The 19,661-nt window shown below is 40.7% G+C and overlaps 3 protein-coding genes across 3 annotated transcripts; 2 read left to right on the top strand and 1 right to left on the bottom strand.

Annotated features, from left to right (window-relative positions):
• The first annotated feature begins 2,062 nt into the window (after window positions 1-2,062).
• On the top strand, window positions 2,063-6,863 carry LOC121995655 (F-box protein At4g18380-like). Its single transcript, XM_042549394.1, has 2 exons — window positions 2,063-3,309; window positions 6,431-6,863. Exon 1 carries the CDS (start codon window positions 2,116-2,118, stop codon window positions 3,277-3,279), a length of 1,164 nt encoding a protein of 387 aa, XP_042405328.1. The 5' UTR covers window positions 2,063-2,115; the 3' UTR covers window positions 3,280-3,309; window positions 6,431-6,863.
• A 1,080-nt stretch (window positions 6,864-7,943) lies between these two features.
• On the top strand, window positions 7,944-10,618 carry LOC121995652 (probable receptor-like protein kinase At1g30570). Its single transcript, XM_042549392.1, has one exon. It carries the CDS (start codon window positions 8,089-8,091, stop codon window positions 10,369-10,371), a length of 2,283 nt encoding a protein of 760 aa, XP_042405326.1. The 5' UTR covers window positions 7,944-8,088; the 3' UTR covers window positions 10,372-10,618.
• LOC121995653 (renalase-like) lies at window positions 10,516-17,336 on the bottom strand. The gene is made up of 9 exons (XM_042549393.1): window positions 17,189-17,336; window positions 17,014-17,113; window positions 16,755-16,935; window positions 13,627-13,696; window positions 13,361-13,540; window positions 12,718-12,815; window positions 11,207-11,304; window positions 10,957-11,127; window positions 10,516-10,848 (listed from the first exon to the last, which is right to left on the bottom strand). The coding sequence occupies exons 1-9, from the start codon at window positions 17,235-17,237 to the stop codon at window positions 10,677-10,679; spliced, it is 1,119 nt and encodes a 372-aa protein (XP_042405327.1). The 5' UTR covers window positions 17,238-17,336; the 3' UTR covers window positions 10,516-10,676.
• Window positions 17,337-19,661: the final 2,325 nt, after the last annotated feature.

The raw sequence follows: 19,661 nt of genomic DNA, 5'->3' as shown, positions 1-19,661 counted from the left end.
CTCCTTTAATATCAAATATCAAAATTTATTTATTTATTTTTTCTTCATATCACTTCTCTCTCCTTGTTCTCTCTCATCATATTTTCTCTCTCATCATTTTATCACACACATTCTCTCTCCTATCACACTCTCTTTCTTCTTTTTTCTCATTACACTTTCTCTCTCATCATACTTTCTCTTTTCTCAATCTCTTCCATCACACTCTCTTCCTTCTTTTTTTCATCATACTTTCTCTCTCATCACACTTTCTCTCTCCTCAATCTCTCCCATCACACTATCTTTTCTCTTTTTTTCTCCTCACACTTTCTCTCTCCTCAATCTCTCTTGTCACACTCCCTCCTTTTTTTTCCTCAACACACTTTCTCTCTCATTATACTTTCTCTCTCATCATTTCTCCCATCACACTCACTGTTCGTTTTTTTTCTCATTACACTTTCTCTCTCATCATACTTTCTCTCTCCTAAATTTCTCTCATCACACACTCTTTCTCCCCTCATTTTTTCTCATTACATTTTCTATCTCTTCATCCTCTCCCATCATAATTTCTCTCACATCATATTTAATCTCTCATCATGCTCTCTTCTATCACACTCTCTTTTCTCATTTTCTCTCATCACACTTTCTCTCTCTTCATTCTTTCTCATCATATTTTCTCTCTCATCATACTTTCTCTCTCATCATTCTCTTTCATCATATTTTTCTCTCACATTCATCTTTCTCTCACATCTAATTTTTTTCTCTTATTTTCCTTTAAGGGTAAAAAAAAAGGAAATATTGATTTATTCCGATAGAAAGTATGCAACTAACCAAACATTGCTTTTAAAAATGATATCCATACTCATATCCATTTCCATTCCATAATATAATGATTCCCATTCCGATTCTCATTCCCATGTTTATATCAAATACCCCCTTAATCTTTTTATTTATTAATGATCATCTAATGACTTTTAACCTTCTCTTATATTAATGACCATTTGATGATTTTTTACTTTTTCCAATATGAATGATCCTTTTTCACTCATAAGTATTGTATAACCGATCAAAAAATCAGATATATGACTTTAGTATTTATCGGTTGGATGACCAAGCCTTACACCCTTGCTCTGTCCCGTCTTTCAAAGGGTCGCTCTTGGCTGGTATATTCACACGATGTCTGAATGGGTACGCCTGATCAGGAGTGGCATTGCCCCTGACACCTGACTTAAGTGACACCTGGGTAGGGACGGTCGGTTGGGAATTGCATTACCCCTGGCACTTGGCTGAAGTGGACGTCAACCGCCTCTCTGTTTTTTTTCCCTTCTTATGCTTCCCTATTTCTTTTTTTTTCTTAGTAAGTTTACCCTTTCCTAACAATTTATTTGTCCTATTAGACTTAAAAAAAACAAGTGCGAACCAGCTTAGAAGGTGTCGATGAGAATTGGATACCTTGTTTACTTGGAAAGCATTAGTGTTATAGGGAAGGATCCGTCATTGTTTTTACATAAATACACCTTAAATCCTCCATTTTCCTCTCCAACGCGACCTTGAGATCATGCCGCCGCCACTGGCTTACCTGTCCGGCTTTATACTATGTTTATCTAAAAGAATGGATAATGGATAGATAAAATAAATCTAAAAACATAAAAACAAAATTAAAAAAAAATTCTTCCAATATATGTTATCTATTTTAGTTGAGAAAGATGAATACATAGTATAATTTTTATAACTGAAAAAAATACATATATCATTTTTTCAATATATAATGTAATTTTTAATATATGATATAATTTTATAAATAAAAAATATATATACATATTTTTCATGTATCATTTTTTCAATATATAATGTAATTTTTTAATATATGTTATAATTTTATAAATAAAAAAAATATATACATATTTTTCAATTTTAAAATTATTCGTTGTTGATGAATTATATTTTTTTTTTCATCTTAAAATTTTAATAAAGCATACAACAAAAACTTTTTGTTGGTTCTCCCGTTCTCCCAAGTAAACAGGGTCCGATCCGGGAGCGGATCCTCTCCTCGGACCTGTCCCGATCAATGGTAAAGGCGTCCTTTTTGGTTTGGTAGCCTTGGGGTCGGTCAATTTTCCAGCCTTTGCCTCGCCCCAAATGCTTCGATCCCGTTCGATGGCCTCCCTCGGAGCCGCCGATCACTTCGGTAGGCTGCCGGACTCCGTGCTCCTCGACGTATTCAACTTGGTCGGCGACGTCAAAACTCTGGGACGGTGCTGCGTGGTATGCCGCCGCTTTCACGCCGTCGCGCAACTCGTGGAGTCCGTCCTTGTGCGCGTCGACTGTGTTATCTCCGACGATCCTTCCGCTTCCCCAGGTGCGGGTGTGGGCGGGGATAGGAACCGGGGAATCATCTCGCACCTCGCACGTATCTTCGTTGGAGCCATCGTCGATCCGTTGGAGGCTCTTGGCCGTATCCTCACACCCTCCCCTGCTGCTATCTCCAGTCGGAGGTCCTCATCGTCGTCGCATCCTTCCTCCTCGATGCCATCTGAGGTCTCCCACCACTCCCCAGCGGAAGTGTTGAAGAACTTTAAGGGCATCCGCCATCTCCGGATCGAACTCCCAGCGGGCGAGCTCAGCCTTAACGACGGTGTCCTCTTGAAGTGGAAGGCCGAGATTGGGTCGACCGTGGACAGATGTGTCATCCTCGGGGCGGCCTCCGTTCTCTCCTTGGCTTCGTTCTCTCCTAAATCCTCGAGCCATCCCAGCACTGATTCTAGCTTCCAGGATGCTTGTGTGAATGATAACAGCGAAAGCATGCCTGAATCGTTCTACAGCAATGGAATCTCGAAGCTTATATTGGACTGGACGATCAGCTCCCTGATTGCCGCCTCAGAACGGCGTTACCTCCTGCAGTCGATCATCACCGATCATGAAACGCTCGAGAATATAGTGCTCACAGACGTTGATGGACAAGGGTTGCTCACGATGGGCCAGAAACAAGTGCAGGAGCTCACGGTTAAACCGCTCTCATCATCTGGGAGCTCGCAGCAGACTCTGGTGCCAGCCCTCAGCATGTGGCTATGGTATGCGCCCTACCTGGAGCTACATGATGGAGTAGCGCTCAAGGAGGCAACTCTTGTGGCTGTTCGGCCAAGCCAGGAATGGGGAAGTGAGTTTACGTGTAATGGAGATTATGGTGGTGTTATAGATTCGAAAGAAATTTGCTGGATTTCCAGTGCATTCGAAGAGCCATACAGGTCAGCAGCCGTGATGCTTGTGAAGAGGAGGACTTACTGCCTCGAGATGAATCACTGAGTTTGGAAGGACGGTGTCTAACTTAGAAAGGTAAAATTACTTATATTATTCACTGATAATGCATAGATTGAAGGTTTTTTCATTTGGTAGTAAATTTCTATTGTGTGATTGATCAGCTTTGTGCAACTAAAAGTTCAGGATAATAAAAAAAGGTCTCATTTTGGTTGTTTATACAAGAATACTACTTACTGACAGTCTGATGAACATCTATTTCTCAAGTGGAAGATTCCAATTATTGAGAGAAACAATTTGATGGAAATTATCTACTAAAAGCCAATGTTATATATTTGGAGGTCTTATTTTGAAATGTGGATTCGGTGAATTTTACAATATATGAATAGTGTCTCTCCTATTTCATTTTGATATTGATGGTGGTTATAGTTTTCATGATTGGTTATATATACTTGGATTTAAGCAGAGGTATTTCCTTTTTCTTTGACATGTGCTAATTTAGCTGATTGATTTTTTCTTGAGCTGTTATGTGTACAAGAGTGAGCATGAGCAATTTACTTTCTCCTGAAGTTGTTCTAACAGAGGACTAAATGATCCTGTGATTTCTATTATTGAATATAATATTATTTCCAAAGGTAAAGTGTCGTTTTCCTAATGATTTGAGGTGTATCAGTTCATGCATCTAACAACAAGCAAAGGATATAACATAACAACAAGAATACCACAGAACTTGGTCATTAGCTCTCCCTAGTTTTATGAAGCAATAAAAAAATTCGACAAGAATGCTGCCATTGTTGTTAATGACATTGGGAACATGTACCTTGACAAGCATGAAGATGAGATGAAGATGGATATGGAGGGAAGCTTGGCTACCTTGACCCTTAAGTACTTTTGGTGCCAATAGATGATGGACATTTCTAATGAGTGCTCATTCAATGTGGTGTTGCTTGATGCAAACTGTGTACTATTGACTCTCATCAATTGTAAGAGCTAGTGAACCTGAAGGAGAGAAGTTGTGAAGTGGAAGGGTTTGATCAAGATGATCATTGCCCTATGCTATTGATGCCATCGACAAAGACATTGTACATGTTCCTTACAGGACATGGGGATGTTCATAGTGGAGTCCAACATTGACTAACGTCCATAGATGATATGCTTTGGTACCTAGATCATGCGCTGCCACTATAAGAGGTGAACTCACTTGAGTTGCTTTGCAAATGTAGATGGTCATGCAACTGAATTTACTCAAGGAAGATAAGAGTTGCGCCACCAAGGAGGCAAGTAACACAAGCACAAGCCCAACCGATGCTGCCTTCCTATCGACCTTCCTTTGGAGAACTCAAGCTCAATGGTTGAGATTGAGTTATTAGTGTAACTTGCTGAAATTAAATGAAGATAAAGGAGCAACATCAGAATGCATCATGCAAATTAGTTAGTTTGGTAAAACAATTTGTGATGCATCATAAATTTAATCAACCTTTTTCATCCTATGAACATGGTGCTATGTGACCGCCACATTGGCTTTTTCAGTTGACTTCTGTTAATTATAAAAAAAAAGGTGCCTTTTTTATGTTTTTAAAGACCAGATATTTAAGCAGTAGGACTTCTAGTTTGGTATTTGTGTGTAATTGTCCCTAAGATGGTATATCTTTGGTTTGAAAACCTAAGATCTTCCATTGATGAGTACTCTTTGATAAATCCTGTGTCTTTCTTTATCATTTTTTCAAACTCTCAAGTTGACTCAGACTCATACAAGTGTACCATCAGGCATCATATAACCATATTACAGATCCTAGAATCTAAATGGGATTGAGTTTGAGTCCACTCATGTTTCAAATCATAAATTCTCAATCTGATTTAACGGATCAACTCATTCCTGCTAGCTAGCTGATTTGCAGAACATGTGAGGCAACTTAAGAATAGTTTATTTAAGCATCCGTTATCTAGTGTTCATTACTCTATGTTCAACAACCCTCCTAATCATGTGAGCTAACTATCTTCTGCTTATTGTCATGATTATTGTTTCTTCTTCTCTGATGACTTTTACCCCACCAGAATTTTCATGCTTCTTGCCCGACTCTCTTTTTATCACTGTTTGTTGTTGTTTCACCATAGTAGTGCTGCTATCAAGAAGCTTCTTGTTAACCTCTGCTTGTCTAAGGTATATCTAAATTCCAAATGCTAAATGCATACATAAAAGATGTTTTTAAACCTATAGTCACTCCAAATAGTTGTGGTTTGATAATGATTGTTTCCTTGCCTCATCGTTGGTTATCTTTTTGCTTCTTATTATGCAAAAGGTGAAATTTGTCACCTTGGCGGTCCTCCACGATTGCCGCACACCATTGGGAGAGAGTAAATATGGAAACCGAAGCTAATCATCATATGGGAGGGTAATTCCTCGATATTTGCCGGGATTCAACCTTGCTCAATTCTACAAACCTGCTATGTGATAACCAACTTGGCTATGCCCTGGGGGCCATCTTCTTAGAGTCTATTTCTTATTGCTCCATTCTGTAAGCTTATAGTGGGAATACATTATTAAACTTACAGTGTACACACATTATTTCATGAGGATGACTGTTTTCTGACCTCCTAGTTGTCTGTCTTTATGTTTATTAGAGTCTTAGTTGTTGAGTGCTTAATTCTTTAAGCTTACAATGGACATACATTATTAAGCTTACAGTGAACATACATTATTTCATAAAAGATGATTGACACCTGGCCTCTTAATTGTCTATAGTTTTGCTTAATAAGATTCTTAGTTGTTGATTACCTCATTCTTTAAACTTACAGGGAAACATACATTATTAAATTATTTCAACTAGTATCAATGTCTCAATATCAAATCTTAAACTCATGATTTTACAATTGAGCTTGTAATCCAAGCACACAGGTTGTTGTCCAAGTCTATGTATATTGGTGAGGACCAACTGATTTAATAGTTAAGTTCTTTTCAAACTTGCTTCGTACATTAAATATCGGCTGGTAGTAATTTCTTGTCATTTGTTATTGTATCACATTTTGTCATATTACATTAATTGTGCCCACATGATCTAGTGTGAAAGATATTGCTGATGGCTAATTATGTATCTTGTGCTTTTATTGACATTATTTAAAAGCGAATAAATCATGCTGATTTACAATTTGCTTAGCAATGTTTAGTTTGTTTTGTTGATAATTATATTTTATCTTTCAGATTTTGAAGATACCAAAAGTATTAGACACACGAATGCAGACAAGTGACAATTAGACTCGGCCTGTCAATTGTTGCCAACCCATGGTGATTATGATCAACTGTTCTTGAGCTGTGCTATCAGACTCGAAGTGACGCCTTCTGGAGTTCTGTAGCCACTGCACAAAATAATAACTTTTTCCAACCCTGTCGCTCCTTTGCAAGTTGCCATAATAGTAAGACCTCGACTGTAATGGATCATTATGGGCCATCCTACAGATCTGCATGCTGTTGTATGCCCTGCTTTTATGCACTACTGCATTCTCAGATAAAATTTTCTCAGGCCATAACACAATTTATTCATGTTTATCTTGTTTCACTAGATTTGTCTGTTTGGTCTGTATGGAAAGTTTGATGTCCAGTTCATTAAATTCATCTAGCTTGAGTGGTTTAATTCCATCTTCTCAATCTGGTCAATTTGTGTTTCTTGGCTATCCCACAAATTGGCACACAATCTCTGACTATTCCTTGTGACTTGTTAGATCTGTTTTGTGCATGTACCATTTAGTCTGCCAAGAACAGCATCTAGTCATCTAGCTCGTCCAATCTTGATAATTGCCAATTTTTTTTGTTGCTTTTACTGCAATTAATCACCTGAAAATGAAGGCAAGAAACAACCATTGGTACTCTTCCTTGTGTAAATGCAAATTGCATGCTGGAAAACCTTGCACGAATCACCTTCAATCAACCCCATGATGCTTGACTGTATTCAATACTGAATCCATCATCTGGCCCATCGGCACCTTCAATTTCTCCCAATGAAAAGGCTCTCTTAAGTCTATTTAGTTCAACATCAGTCACCAGTTCATCTGAGCAAATACCTCTTTTTCTTTATTCCTTGCATTCTCTACATAGGCTTTGTAGTGTCATACATTTTGTTCTTATGAGTATCCAACTCTTATAATGGATCAAGTCTAGGGGAGGATGGATCTGGTCCATGAAAATAAATACCTATAACGGTCGCGTTATTGGTCTCCCCGTTAATCATTTCATGTCCTGACCTGATTATTTTTTTTTTATAATGTCATATCGTTGAGGATTGACTGCATCATCATGGTGCAATTGAATGGACCCTTACTTTCGGGTGTCCCTTTGTATAAAACAAAACCACCCTTTCCCTTCCTTTATCGAACGGCCTTTCTAATATTTGTACCAATTGGGTTACTCCCGTGGGGCAAATAGAAACATATTTTCCAACCATAACTCATCATTCAAGACCAACTCATCTACGCTTTGAAAAAAATCAAAAATCCAATCCAATCAAGAGCTTCCCTGCAGACTCGATTAAAAATCTGAACACGCAGAGAGCCAGGATGGCAGACAGTGCTACAAGATTAATGGCAGACTTGATGTATTCATCCGGCAAAGGACAAAAACATGTGCTTCTTCCAGTAGCCTTTCTCAGCTGTAGCTACAGCTTGTCTGTTTCGGTGCCAGGTTTCTTCTGCCACATCTCATCGCAAAACACTTCAAGAACATTTGGGTTTCTTTCTCGATCAAGAAAGAGAGAGAAAAACTCTTGCATGTTTTTGAAGCCATTAATTATGTTTTGGATTTTCTTGCTAAGTCGATTGCAGATTTTTGCCGTCAGTATTGGAATGGGCAGCTGCGATTGATCGAACATGGAGTTCATCGTCCTGTTAGTCGTGTTCCTCGCGTCACTGTTTCTGGTTGAAGCATCAGTAGAAGCTCTGACGAAACCACTCTTCATCAACTGCGGCTGCAAGTCCAGCATCACAGTGGAAGGCAGGCAATGGGTCGGCGACTCGAGTCCCGGCCAAAGCTTCACATTGTCCTCTGTTGGAGTCGCGGCGGCGGCTGCTGCTGCATCCACGATCGCGGAAGACCCGATCTATCAAACTGCGCGGATCTTTAACACCTCGACGAGCTTCGACTTCACAGTGCCCCATGGGAACTACTTCATCAGGCTCCACTTCCGCCCCTTCGATTTTGGCAGCTTCGACGCCAACGCTTCCTCCTTCGATTTGCTCGCCAACGATCTCCAGCTGCTCTCCAAGTTCAACGCCCCGGGCGAGATCGGTTGGAGGAACGCGAGGAGCAACTCGAACGCCAGCTCTCTGTTGAAGGAGTACTCCCTCTGCGTCAACCTCGCCCAGCTCAGGATCGAGTTCGTCCCCGAACTCGGTTCCTTCGCCTTCGTCAACGCCCTCGAGCTGATTCCGGCCGTCGACGAGCTGTTGTTCCCTTCCAGCTCCGGGATCGAGACCATGTACAGGTTGAACGTGGGCGGCCGAGAAATCAAGCCGAGCGAAGACGGAGCCTTGTGGAGGAAGTGGAACTCAGACGGGCAGTTCATGTTCTCGGTCAACGCGGCGTACAACATCAGCAACACTTCTACTGTGACCTACTCCTCGCCGGTCAACGACACCGCCGTCTTCGCGCCGTTGCTGGTGTACGAGACGGCGCGGACGATGACCGACAACCAGGTGGTGGAGAGGAGATTCAACGTGTCGTGGAGGTTCGACGTGGATCCCAACTTCGATTACCTTGTCCGGTTGCATTTCTCCGAGCTCGTCTACGACAAGCCGAACCAGAGGATTTTTAGGATTTATATAAACAACAAGACTGCTGCGGAGAACTTCGATGTGTTCGTTCGAGCCGGCGGGAAGAACAAGGCGTACCACCAGGACTACGTGGAGGCGATCTCGCCCAAGGTGGACTCGCTTTGGGTGCAGTTGGGGCCAAATTCGCTGTCGAGCGGATCCGGCGCGGACGCCCTGCTCAACGGCGTCGAGATCTTTAAGCTGAGCCGGAACGGAATTCTCGCTCATGCTCATCCGCGAATCAGCGCGGCGCAAGGTAACAAAATCGCTCATAAGCCGAAGAATAAGACTTTATGGGCGGCCGCCGCCGCCGCCGCCGCCGCTGTCGGATTAGTGGGCATCGCTTCGTTGCTTTATGTTGGTTTATTACAGCGCGTGAAGAAAACGCCGCCAGCGAAGAAGAGTCCTCCGGGAAGCACAAAGAATGCGGCGGCGATCAAGAGTTCGCTCAGCTCGACCAAGAACAGGGTCGGGAGAAGATTCAGCGTGGCAGAGATTAAAATTGCGACTAGGAACTTCGACGAGGAGTTGGTGATTGGAGCAGGGGGGTTCGGTAAAGTTTACAGAGGCGAAATCAACGAGGGGGTGACGGTGGCGATCAAGCGAGCCAATAGGCAATCGGAGCAGGGAGTGAGAGAGTTCGAGACGGAGATCGAGATGCTGTCGAAACTCCGTCACCGGCACCTGGCGTCCATGATTGGGTTCTGCGACGAGCAAGGGGAGATGGTGCTGGTGTACGAGTACATGGCGAATGGCACGCTGCGGAGCCACCTCCTGGGCGGCGACCGGCCGGCGCTCACGTGGCGGCAGCGCGTGGAGGCGTGCATCGGCGCCGCCCGGGGACTGCATTACCTCCACACAGGGGCGGAGCGGGCGATCATCCACCGGGACGTGAAGAGCACCAACATATTGCTGGACGAGAACTTCGTGGCGAAGGTAGCGGACTTTGGGCTGTCGAAGGACGGGCCGGCGGTGGACCGGACGCACGTTAGCACGGCGGTGAAGGGAAGTTTCGGGTACCTGGACCCGGAGTACTTCCGCCGGCAACAGCTAACGGAGAAGTCGGACGTGTACTCGTTCGGGGTGGTGTTGCTGGAGGTGGTGTGCGCGCGGCCGGTGATCGACCCGAGCCTGCCGCGGGAGCAGATCAGCCTGGCGGAGTGGGCACTGCAACAGCCGTCGGCGGAGCGGATCGTAGACCAGCGGCTGAAGGAGGAAGAGGGGTTCTCGCCGGAGTCGGTGGCGAAGTTTGTGGAGATCGCCGAGAAGTGTCTGGCTGACGAAGGGAAGAGGCGGCCGACAATGGGAGAGGTGCTGTGGCTCCTGGAAAATGTGTCATAACTGCACGAGGTGCCCATGAAGAATATGCGTAAAGGCCCAGTCAGTTAGTTTTGCGAATACAGTTATTTGTTGCATTCTGTGGTTCATCGTTTACGTAGGTGAGTGTCTTTGTTTTTCCTGTGAAACCACTCGAAAAACAATGTATAATATAAGGAACTACTAAGTCCACTCTGAAATCTCACTAACCTAATTCTTCGTACACTAGCAACAAATCAGCATGAGTGAACTTGTGTCTGAGTTTTACTAATTTTCATACAGTAGCAATCTTAATGTTCAGATAATGATGTAGGGTGCGAGTTAACTCGTCACAAGTTGCTTGACTTGCCAAGCATCTTAGAAGCTGCTCGGATGCCACTAAGAACTGCACCTTCAACGTTAGGACTCGCGCAAAAGTCACCGCATATGGCTAACCTCCTGTTCTTGTCCCATAAACACTTGTCATCCGCACCGACGGTAATGGCTGGAAAGGCACTGCCCCTGAGTTCGATCGAGTTTGTTGATCAGTGAGTTGGAGAACTAATTGTGGCAGAAAAATGTGATCGAGTTATCAAAAAGACATGTAAGGAACTATGAAACTATACTAACCATCTGTGTGCTTTCAGGAAAACTGGATGAGTACTAATTCCTGTAGCTTGGAACTCATGAAACAACTCTTCTGCTACTTTGGCCAAGGCTTCGCTTGAAAGTTTCTTGAGGCCAGTTCTCGCTATTACACCATCAGCAAACTCAGTTGTGGAATGTAATACCCAGCACTCACTATATGAGAAATATGTAGTTAAATTCCTAAAAAAGACTTCTATGAATGATCATGGTTATACATGAAGAATGAGCTTACCAATTAGGGAATGCATGAGAACGGCCTGGCTTACTACTGTCGCAATAGGCCCAGCTTAAAACTTCAGAGTTCTTGAATGAAAACCCTTTTACAGGTATCTGAATTTGGAAACCTAGTGAGGAAATGGAGTAGTACTACTATACTGAGATATATTGATGAGAATTGAAGTGACTTCTTGCTACAATACAACAATAACAGACACAATGGGATGATAAAATTGCAACTTGATGACTAGTATAGCATCTAATATAGCAGAGAGGATCCTAGAAAGGAGCTAGCATAACTTTTTGCTTCCCCTTTTGGCAGATGCACTGTACTTAATTAAAAGGTTTTGATACTTGGATTGTTTCTTCACCCTATAGTTGTCAGGATCGAGATGCTACCTAGGAAGACAAAGAGGTCCACAGATTTAGATCATATGATCACAGTGCGTAGGACAGGAACATCCTACAATTTAATTAAAATATTCTATAATTTTGTCGTTGCCAAACATGTTGTCTAAGTAATCAAGAGCCAAATTCCTCAAACTAATCAAATAACATGTTGTCTAAGTAATCACCAAACATCAGCACAGCTATAAACGCTGACTCTTTAAACTGGTCTATACAATAGGTGAGGTCATGCATGCAGTTTAAGTTAGAATTTATATAAAACTATATTTCAATAGGAATTACCAATCACAGACTACAAATATCTTTTATATGTTTTTATTGCATTAACAATCATTACCAACTGGTTCTCAATATTTCCAGATATGGCTAGATTTGAATCTTAGATATTGTCAATATTTTAAAAATATATTTATGACACAAAATATAGATAACATGATTTAACAAGGACTGCAACTAGAGTAACAAGTATCAAGGTTTCAATAGAATGATGGCAAGAATTACAAGAAAAAAAGCTTGCCTTAAATCCTAGGGATGATCCCACCTCCTATATAGGTGAAAGAGCAATGATACGCAAGGGATAAAATCTGAGAGCTTTAAATCTCAGAGAAAAGCTCAGAGAACATATAAATTAATGGCTCACCATTTTCACTCCAATCCCTAAGATTTTCTATGAGATTTTTCTGTCTGCATATCATTTTTCATAGGTGAAATTTGTACAATTTTATAGGAGGAACATACCCTCACGTAGACATTATGGAAATATTTTAGATTATTTGAAGATGATTCAAATTAAATGGGAGAAAAGTCTTTTCAGTAACCCAATAATCTACATACCTAATAAGAAATCTAATCTAAACAAAAAAAACATGTCAAAATTTCAAATAACAGATCTTAAATTTTAAACATTAAGTTTCAAATTGGTTATAGAATCAGGTTCTAAAATTTCCCCTCATGTAGCCATTATGAAAAATTTTCAAATTATTTTAAAATATTTCTATTGAGATTTTTTTTAAAAAAAAAGCAACATAATATCTACATAATAAGTAAATTACCCTAAACAACCAACATGTTGATTTTTCAAGGAAAAGGAACTATTTTCAAATGAAAAAGATCTCTTACCAAAGACAAAGGTTCAGAAAACGCTAGCATCAGAGCGAAACACGGACGGACAGGAATATCTTGTGAAAGAATGGACAAATCTGGAGATGAGGCTATATCTGAAATAATCATGAGTTGGGTAAAAAAATATATAATCAGGTTTTACATAACTACACACACACACACAAATTGTAACAAAGGAAATACATGAAAAGGACAAATCAATACAGCCTAACGTAATGTGATTAACTTGCATTTAGATGTGGGTTTTAACATGTTGAGCGACAAAAGTGGTGGCAATTAGATAATCAGACAATGCTGTATGCTAACGGGATCAGAAAATTTATTTGGATTCCTGAAATTTTTTAAGAAAGCTACAACAAAGGATTTAAATTTCTGATCATAAATCACCGCAAGTGGGATTAGTTTTACTTTTATAACCAGATCACAAATGTATGGCAATCTATAGGAAAAGAAAACAAAGACAAACAATAGTTAACCGAACTTCTATTACAATAAGCACGTATAAAACAAATATGATTTACAATGGAAAACTAAAAGTTTAGCAATACAATGATTCACGTGAAACAATTAAGATGGCCATTTATTACAAGCCGAAATATAATTGTACTTGAATGAACCAAGGAATTCCATAAGAACTTACCAAGTGGTGGTGGTTTTCCAGTTACTCCAGTAAATCTTGATGATATTACATTTTTATCTGAGGCCACCACTCCATCAAATTGCCCTAAATCTTGTCCATCCAGGACAATCAATGACCACAAATCACTCTCACACAGCCAACTCACTTTTCCAATAGTGACTCCATATTTGGCTTCTATTCCTGTAATGAAATTCAACAATAATAACAAATAACTTGGAACCCCAAACCAAGAATCCAAAGAACAGTCATGAGGCTGCAAGGCTAACCTCGTTCAGAGCAAAGTGCTTTACATATTGAATTCATGCCTGGAACTCCAACATACTTGGTCATTCCTTCCTAAAACAGTAAAGAAACATGTTTTATCATGCATCTAGACTTTTTGTGTGTACTGGAAAATTACAGCAAATACAATTAGTTAGCTTGACTGTATACAGTTTCTACACCATCATCAATCCAAATAAACTTCGAACACTTTGTATGTCAGCAAATAGCATGGCCAAGCATATTTTCCCACTACAACAAGGAAAGCCAAACACCATAAATTGCTCTACTGTTTCAGAGGTAAACGACCTCCAGTTTCCAGGAACAATTAACAAGTGAAGTAGTACCTAACTCTAGCATATTGGATCCTTTGCGGATGGGTATCAAAGGCTAAATATGTTGGTAGTTCTATCGTGAACTTGTGGGTGAGAAATAGAGGAACATGCGAACATCTTGTGATTGAACAGATATGTCAAAAGTCAATCATGAGTATTTTGAGTTAGAGGTGCTAGGTTCAAAAGGAACCTAGGCCAGCTACTAAATGTAAAAATAACCAGAGACTGATCAAGGTGATGACTAATATAATATTTCAAGGTGTTGCCAATTTCTTCCTTAATGGTGTCTGTGGGAAAGGTCCTCTGGTGTAGTGTTGTAAACCAGATAAACAACTAAGAGTGTTTGGTTAATAAGCTAAAGTCAAATTTTTCTAAACATAAACTTATAAATTATTTAAAAAATTTACTGCCTTTTACTTAAAAACAACATAATCTAAATACCTATTTTGAAAGAACAAAAAATTGAGTGGGACAAATCACCCAACCTAATACATGCCTATATCCTTGATTTCACTGACAAGGAAACCCCAACAGTTGATCTTCATGATCATAATCATATAGACTCTCGGGGTTTTTTATTGATTTATGTGGGTGGTTGTAATGATGATTATATTTGAGCTTCAGTTCATCAAGTTATGTTAGTTTGATTTGATTTGTTGAATTTACCATGGATCAAGATCCATTCAAGCTTGATTTGTTCATTTAGGATGAACATGAATTTTTAAAAGTTTGTTCTCTCTTGGATGAAACTATGTTTTCTGATATCAAATGTCTTAATATATCTCTTTTGAAAAGCATTTGCATAACCCACTTATACAACCATATAGAGATATACGATAAGGAACTACATTGTATCTGCTTATAGTCATGTGATTATGTTGGATGTGTCAATTGATTGACTTCCATTCTCTCCTTATCCTTTGTAGGCATTATCTTGGTCATTTCAGCCTTCGCAAGTTGTTTAAGTTGCATAAGTCTTATATCTACTCCTAATGCTCATGCATTCTGAGTATGTACGGCTTACATTTTCATGATTTGCATGATGATGAGATCAAATGCATATTTGCTATTATCAATAGATCACGTATATCTTCTGCAAAATATATCACATCATGAAAATGAAGCAACGTGAGAGCTGAGAGATATTGGCTTGGATAACCAAAGGGCATAAATTCTTATGTTGAGGATTTCCTACCTTTTAACAACCTCGTGGGCCACTAATAAAGTTGGATATCACCATCATTCCCATTCATGCATTTTTATCATCTCTCTGTGTTGTAATCCTTTACTTCTGCAAAAGCACTATACTTGTCACGTTGTCATGTGTTCTTTCATTTACAAGATAGATTCATCCTATGCAATCCCTTAGGTGAAAAAAGAGACTGATTAGGATCTATGATTGACATTTTGGCTGTATACATCATGATATGGACCTTAATAGGTGGGAAATAAGGTCATGCTTATGTTTGTTGATTAAGTATATATTTTAATCCTACTTGTCTATATTTATTTGGATTAAAGGTTCTTTATCAAAGGGCATCTAGGTTGTCTATTAAGCATATAAATAAGAAATACATATATATAATGAGTAGCAGCAAAAATAGATTATCATTGTCATGAAGCCATGTTAGTCCCAACTATTTAGGATCAACTACATTGATCTTATTCCTCTCCTGAACGCTTTGCAAGACTGCACCACAACAAATATTTAGATAAAGAAGCCAAAATAGTTAATGATTATTATATTTCAACGTTGTGGCTCGTTCCTCTACTGAACCCTTTGCAAGATTGCATCACAACAAATATTTAGATAAAGAAGCCAAAATAGTTAATGATTATTATATTTCAAAGTTGTGGTTTATTCCTCCACTGAACCCTTTGCAAGACTGCACCACAACAAATATTTAGACGAAGAAACCAAAATAGTTAATGATTATTATATTTCAAAGTTGTGGCATATTTCTTCAGTCACATATCCACAGGCAAAATGATTTGGGTCATTGATCCATTTGAGATGGTTGAACCTTGATAGTTGATCCTCTAGGATCATGTTTTTGGCTTCTTTTCCTTTGTTACCTTTGTTGTTATGAGTATTGGAAAATTTATCGTGTGTGAGGTGATAAAATATAAGCAATAAACATAGATAGTCATTTTGTTTTTCTTCCAAGATTATTGAATTTGGATGGTTTCTTTTTTTTGGATAGGTAAATTAATATTATCCAAAGGTAAAGATGGTACAATCTGAGCAAGCTCAATCAAGTCCCCAGTCCTGAACCCATGCTCAATGTCGGCCACATTGATTAGGCTCAATAATCCCTCCAAATACATGGCTCGTACACTATTTCAGCTATTGCCAAGGAATCAACTCCTTTGGCCACATCCAAATTTAGCTTCAATTCTAGGTTCTAGGTCCGAGCTCATCTAGCGCCATGTGATGTGCCGGTGATTGCAGCCCTCGCCGACTCAAATGTGGATTCATGCACTATTACACTCCTACACCATACACTTTTTTTTTTCTGTCTCTCAGGAAGTAGCTCAAATTCCACGTTATTTATAAACAACTAGGTGTGGCGGTACATGCAATCAGTGCTGTTGTTTATTCGTGATAAGAGGATATCTTAATCAGAACTTAACTTCTATTTAAAGCTAAGGCTACTGTTATTCATGCAACTTTAAAATATTTTTGATGTAGTTAATCATGAGTTAGATGCTATAAAATGCACTAAAAATCTGGAGGAGAAATTTAACGAACAAGGCCTATGTATTACCAAAATCAAGCGGCTAATGAAAGAACAAACCTTCTCCAGGTCAACAAACTTCTCCGCGCTCCGATCAAAGCACCCAAACGGAACCCGCCACTCCGCCACAAGCCCTCGCGCTTGCCAGGAATTAACAAGGCTCATCACCTCCTTATCGGCAACCGAGAAAAATGGAGCCCCATGGTCGAAGAAAAGGTCCCTTCCATCCTCTGTCATCTCTCTACAAATAACCACGCGCATAAATCGGTTCAGCAATAACGAACTACCGCAACGTTAAGTCGGGGGAAAAGGACCGGACCGCCTCTGAGACATCCTCCCTCCGGCTCCTCGGCCCGCCTCGAAGACGGTGACGGAGATGCCCGAGGCGGCCAAGATGGACGCGCAGACCGCCCCGGAGACTGGAAATTTGCATCGCCATCGGTAAAATCAAGAAACGGGAATGAGAAATTAGGACGAAAATTAGGGTAAATTACTCCCGCTGCCGATGATCGCGACATTGGCGAGGGTGGTTCCGCCGCTCATGGCTGTGTGGCCGTCCTGCGACGAGGGTGCAGAAGGAAGAGGGGCGTCGAGGGCAGTTCCCCTGCACGGCGTAGGATTGACGACTGGTATTAACGTGGGGCCCGCTCGTTTGACGCCAAATTTTATTATTTATATATTTGAATTTAAAGACCATTTTACTTTCAAAATTTATTATTATTATTATTTTCAAAACATCCTCTAAAATAATGTCGTCATCTCTATTAATAAATGAAAATCTTATATGATAAAATAGAAGAATAAAATAGATAGTTTAGTTAAGAGTATTTCAAGAGCAATTAAAAATCTTAGATTTTCGTTTCAAAAAATATATTAAATATTAAGGGCATTTTTAAAAATTACTAATATTTTATTTTCTACTATTTAATTTGTTATAATGTAAAAGATTATTTAGGATCATTGTAATATCTCTGTGTCTTAAATCAATTAAAAGTGTAGAGATAATATAGTAAAAATCTTCGCTTTGTCTTAAATCAAGTCACGTGCTAGCATCTCTGTCTTAAATCAAGCGTCTTAAATCAAGTCGCGTGCTAGCATCTCTGTCTTAAATCAAAAGCCTATGGATAGTGTAGTAAAAATTGAGGATCTTATTTTCTTAAGATGGGCAGGTTATCTCGTTTGGAAATTTGATTTTTGTAAGTTGCCCATCCAGCCTAACCACGTCTAGTACTTTTTTCTAATATACATCATAATCTCATCAGACTCTATGTTATGTTATAGTCTGGTAGTCTTTTTTTAATAAAGACAATCCATTTACTAGGGGAAAAGGAGGGTGTATTAGCAATCAATATGACCGATAGTCCTATTATTGTGGCTGGTAACATGGATTATCGGCCAAAATATTTCACAGATCGAGGCTTGCCGATAATTCATGGTGAGTAAATTTTATTCTGGTAATTATTTTGGCTAGTTTTTTTTTAAAAAGTTATCGGCCAAGTAAATGACCAATAAACCTTTTTAAATAGTGGCTGATACGGATATAGTTTAAAGGCCCCTGAGAAATTAAGGGGAAAAAGAAAGGTATTTTGTTATTACAGTATTTATGACTTAAGAGGAGAGAGGAGGCGTGGAGGCAAGGGAGTTTTTCCTTTTGGGTTTTCTTACCCCAAGACCTTATTCTCCCTCTCGACGTCAAAGCCGATGTAGCTGCCAAAGCCGCCGTCGGCGCTACAGCCCTCCACCACATCCCCTTCTCTCTCACAGCCCTAGCCGTCGAAGCTGCAGCTAGTGCTATAGCCCCCTGCCTCCTAACCCATGCCAGTGTGCATCTCTGCCGCCTCGCATGTTGGCCTCTCATTGCCTTCTCCTTAGTCGAAGAGGCCATCGTCGAGCCGCCTCTCTTCTCCCTCTCCGCACACCACGAACACTACCTCCATCGATCACCACATCGCCTCCGTCGCTCACCGGACGGCCCCAAGCACAAGTGGATCTTCTTCGGCGTTTTGGGGGTCGCCGCCACTAGGGGAACGTGAGCTCCGCCTGAGCGAGCTCCACCTAAGCGCGAGCTCCACCTGAGCCCACTAGCCGACGCCAGCAATCGCTCCCCTTCTTCTCTTCACGCCGTCGTTGCCACCTTCTCCCTCATCGTTGGCAATGCCACCCGTCTCCTCTTCCTCTCTCCTCGCGGCCCTAGCCGTTGGAGCCACTTCCAGCGACTGCCTGCTTCGCCACTGCCCCCATCTCCTCTAGCAGCTGCCCTCTGGCTAATAGTTCTGCTACCTCCCTCGTCTCCTCTCTCATCGGCAGCCCCCATTGCTAGATTTGAGCCCTAGCTGCTGGTTGTCCCTATCTCCGAACATATGCCCTCACTGTCAGCTCTACCGGACCGTCTCAGCCGGAACCCCCCTCTCTAGTTACCATCGCAACAGCTAGCTACCGCGTCAGCCCTTCCGTTAGCAGTCGGTCATCGCTGGTATAATGTTGCTGTGGCAGCTGTGTTGGGACCTTGACGTCCGGTAGAGGGGGGTGAATAGCATCTCACCCAAATCGATTGCTTCCTATAATGTTAGTTCACAGTGAAAATACAAAAACAAATACTAACAAGAGAAAGCAAACCTAACATGTTGATTTAACGTAGTTCGGAGATAAAGCTCCTACTCCACGGCTGCCCGTAAGGTAGACGATCCCGATCCATCGGTGGATGACTCCCCGAAAAACCTCCGGCTAGCTCAAGCTCCTTGTCGGTGGAGAAACCTCGCCACAAACACTTGAATACAAACACACCGATCACACGAAAACTTGGGAGACTCTAATAGGCTTTAACCAAGTTTATTTCGTCAACCATGCCCAAGCACCTCGAGCTCTATTAAATAGAGCTTGAGAGGAAAACACTAAGTTGTTTTCTCGCTACCAGTCGATTGGTGTATGCACCAGTTGACTGATCCTTTAAGTGAAGCTGACCATTAC

This window comes from Zingiber officinale, chromosome 6A, assembly GCF_018446385.1.
Source record: "Zingiber officinale cultivar Zhangliang chromosome 6A, Zo_v1.1, whole genome shotgun sequence".
Taxonomy (NCBI): domain Eukaryota; kingdom Viridiplantae; phylum Streptophyta; class Magnoliopsida; order Zingiberales; family Zingiberaceae; genus Zingiber; species Zingiber officinale.
This window is presented reverse-complemented; position numbering and strand designations above follow the sequence as displayed.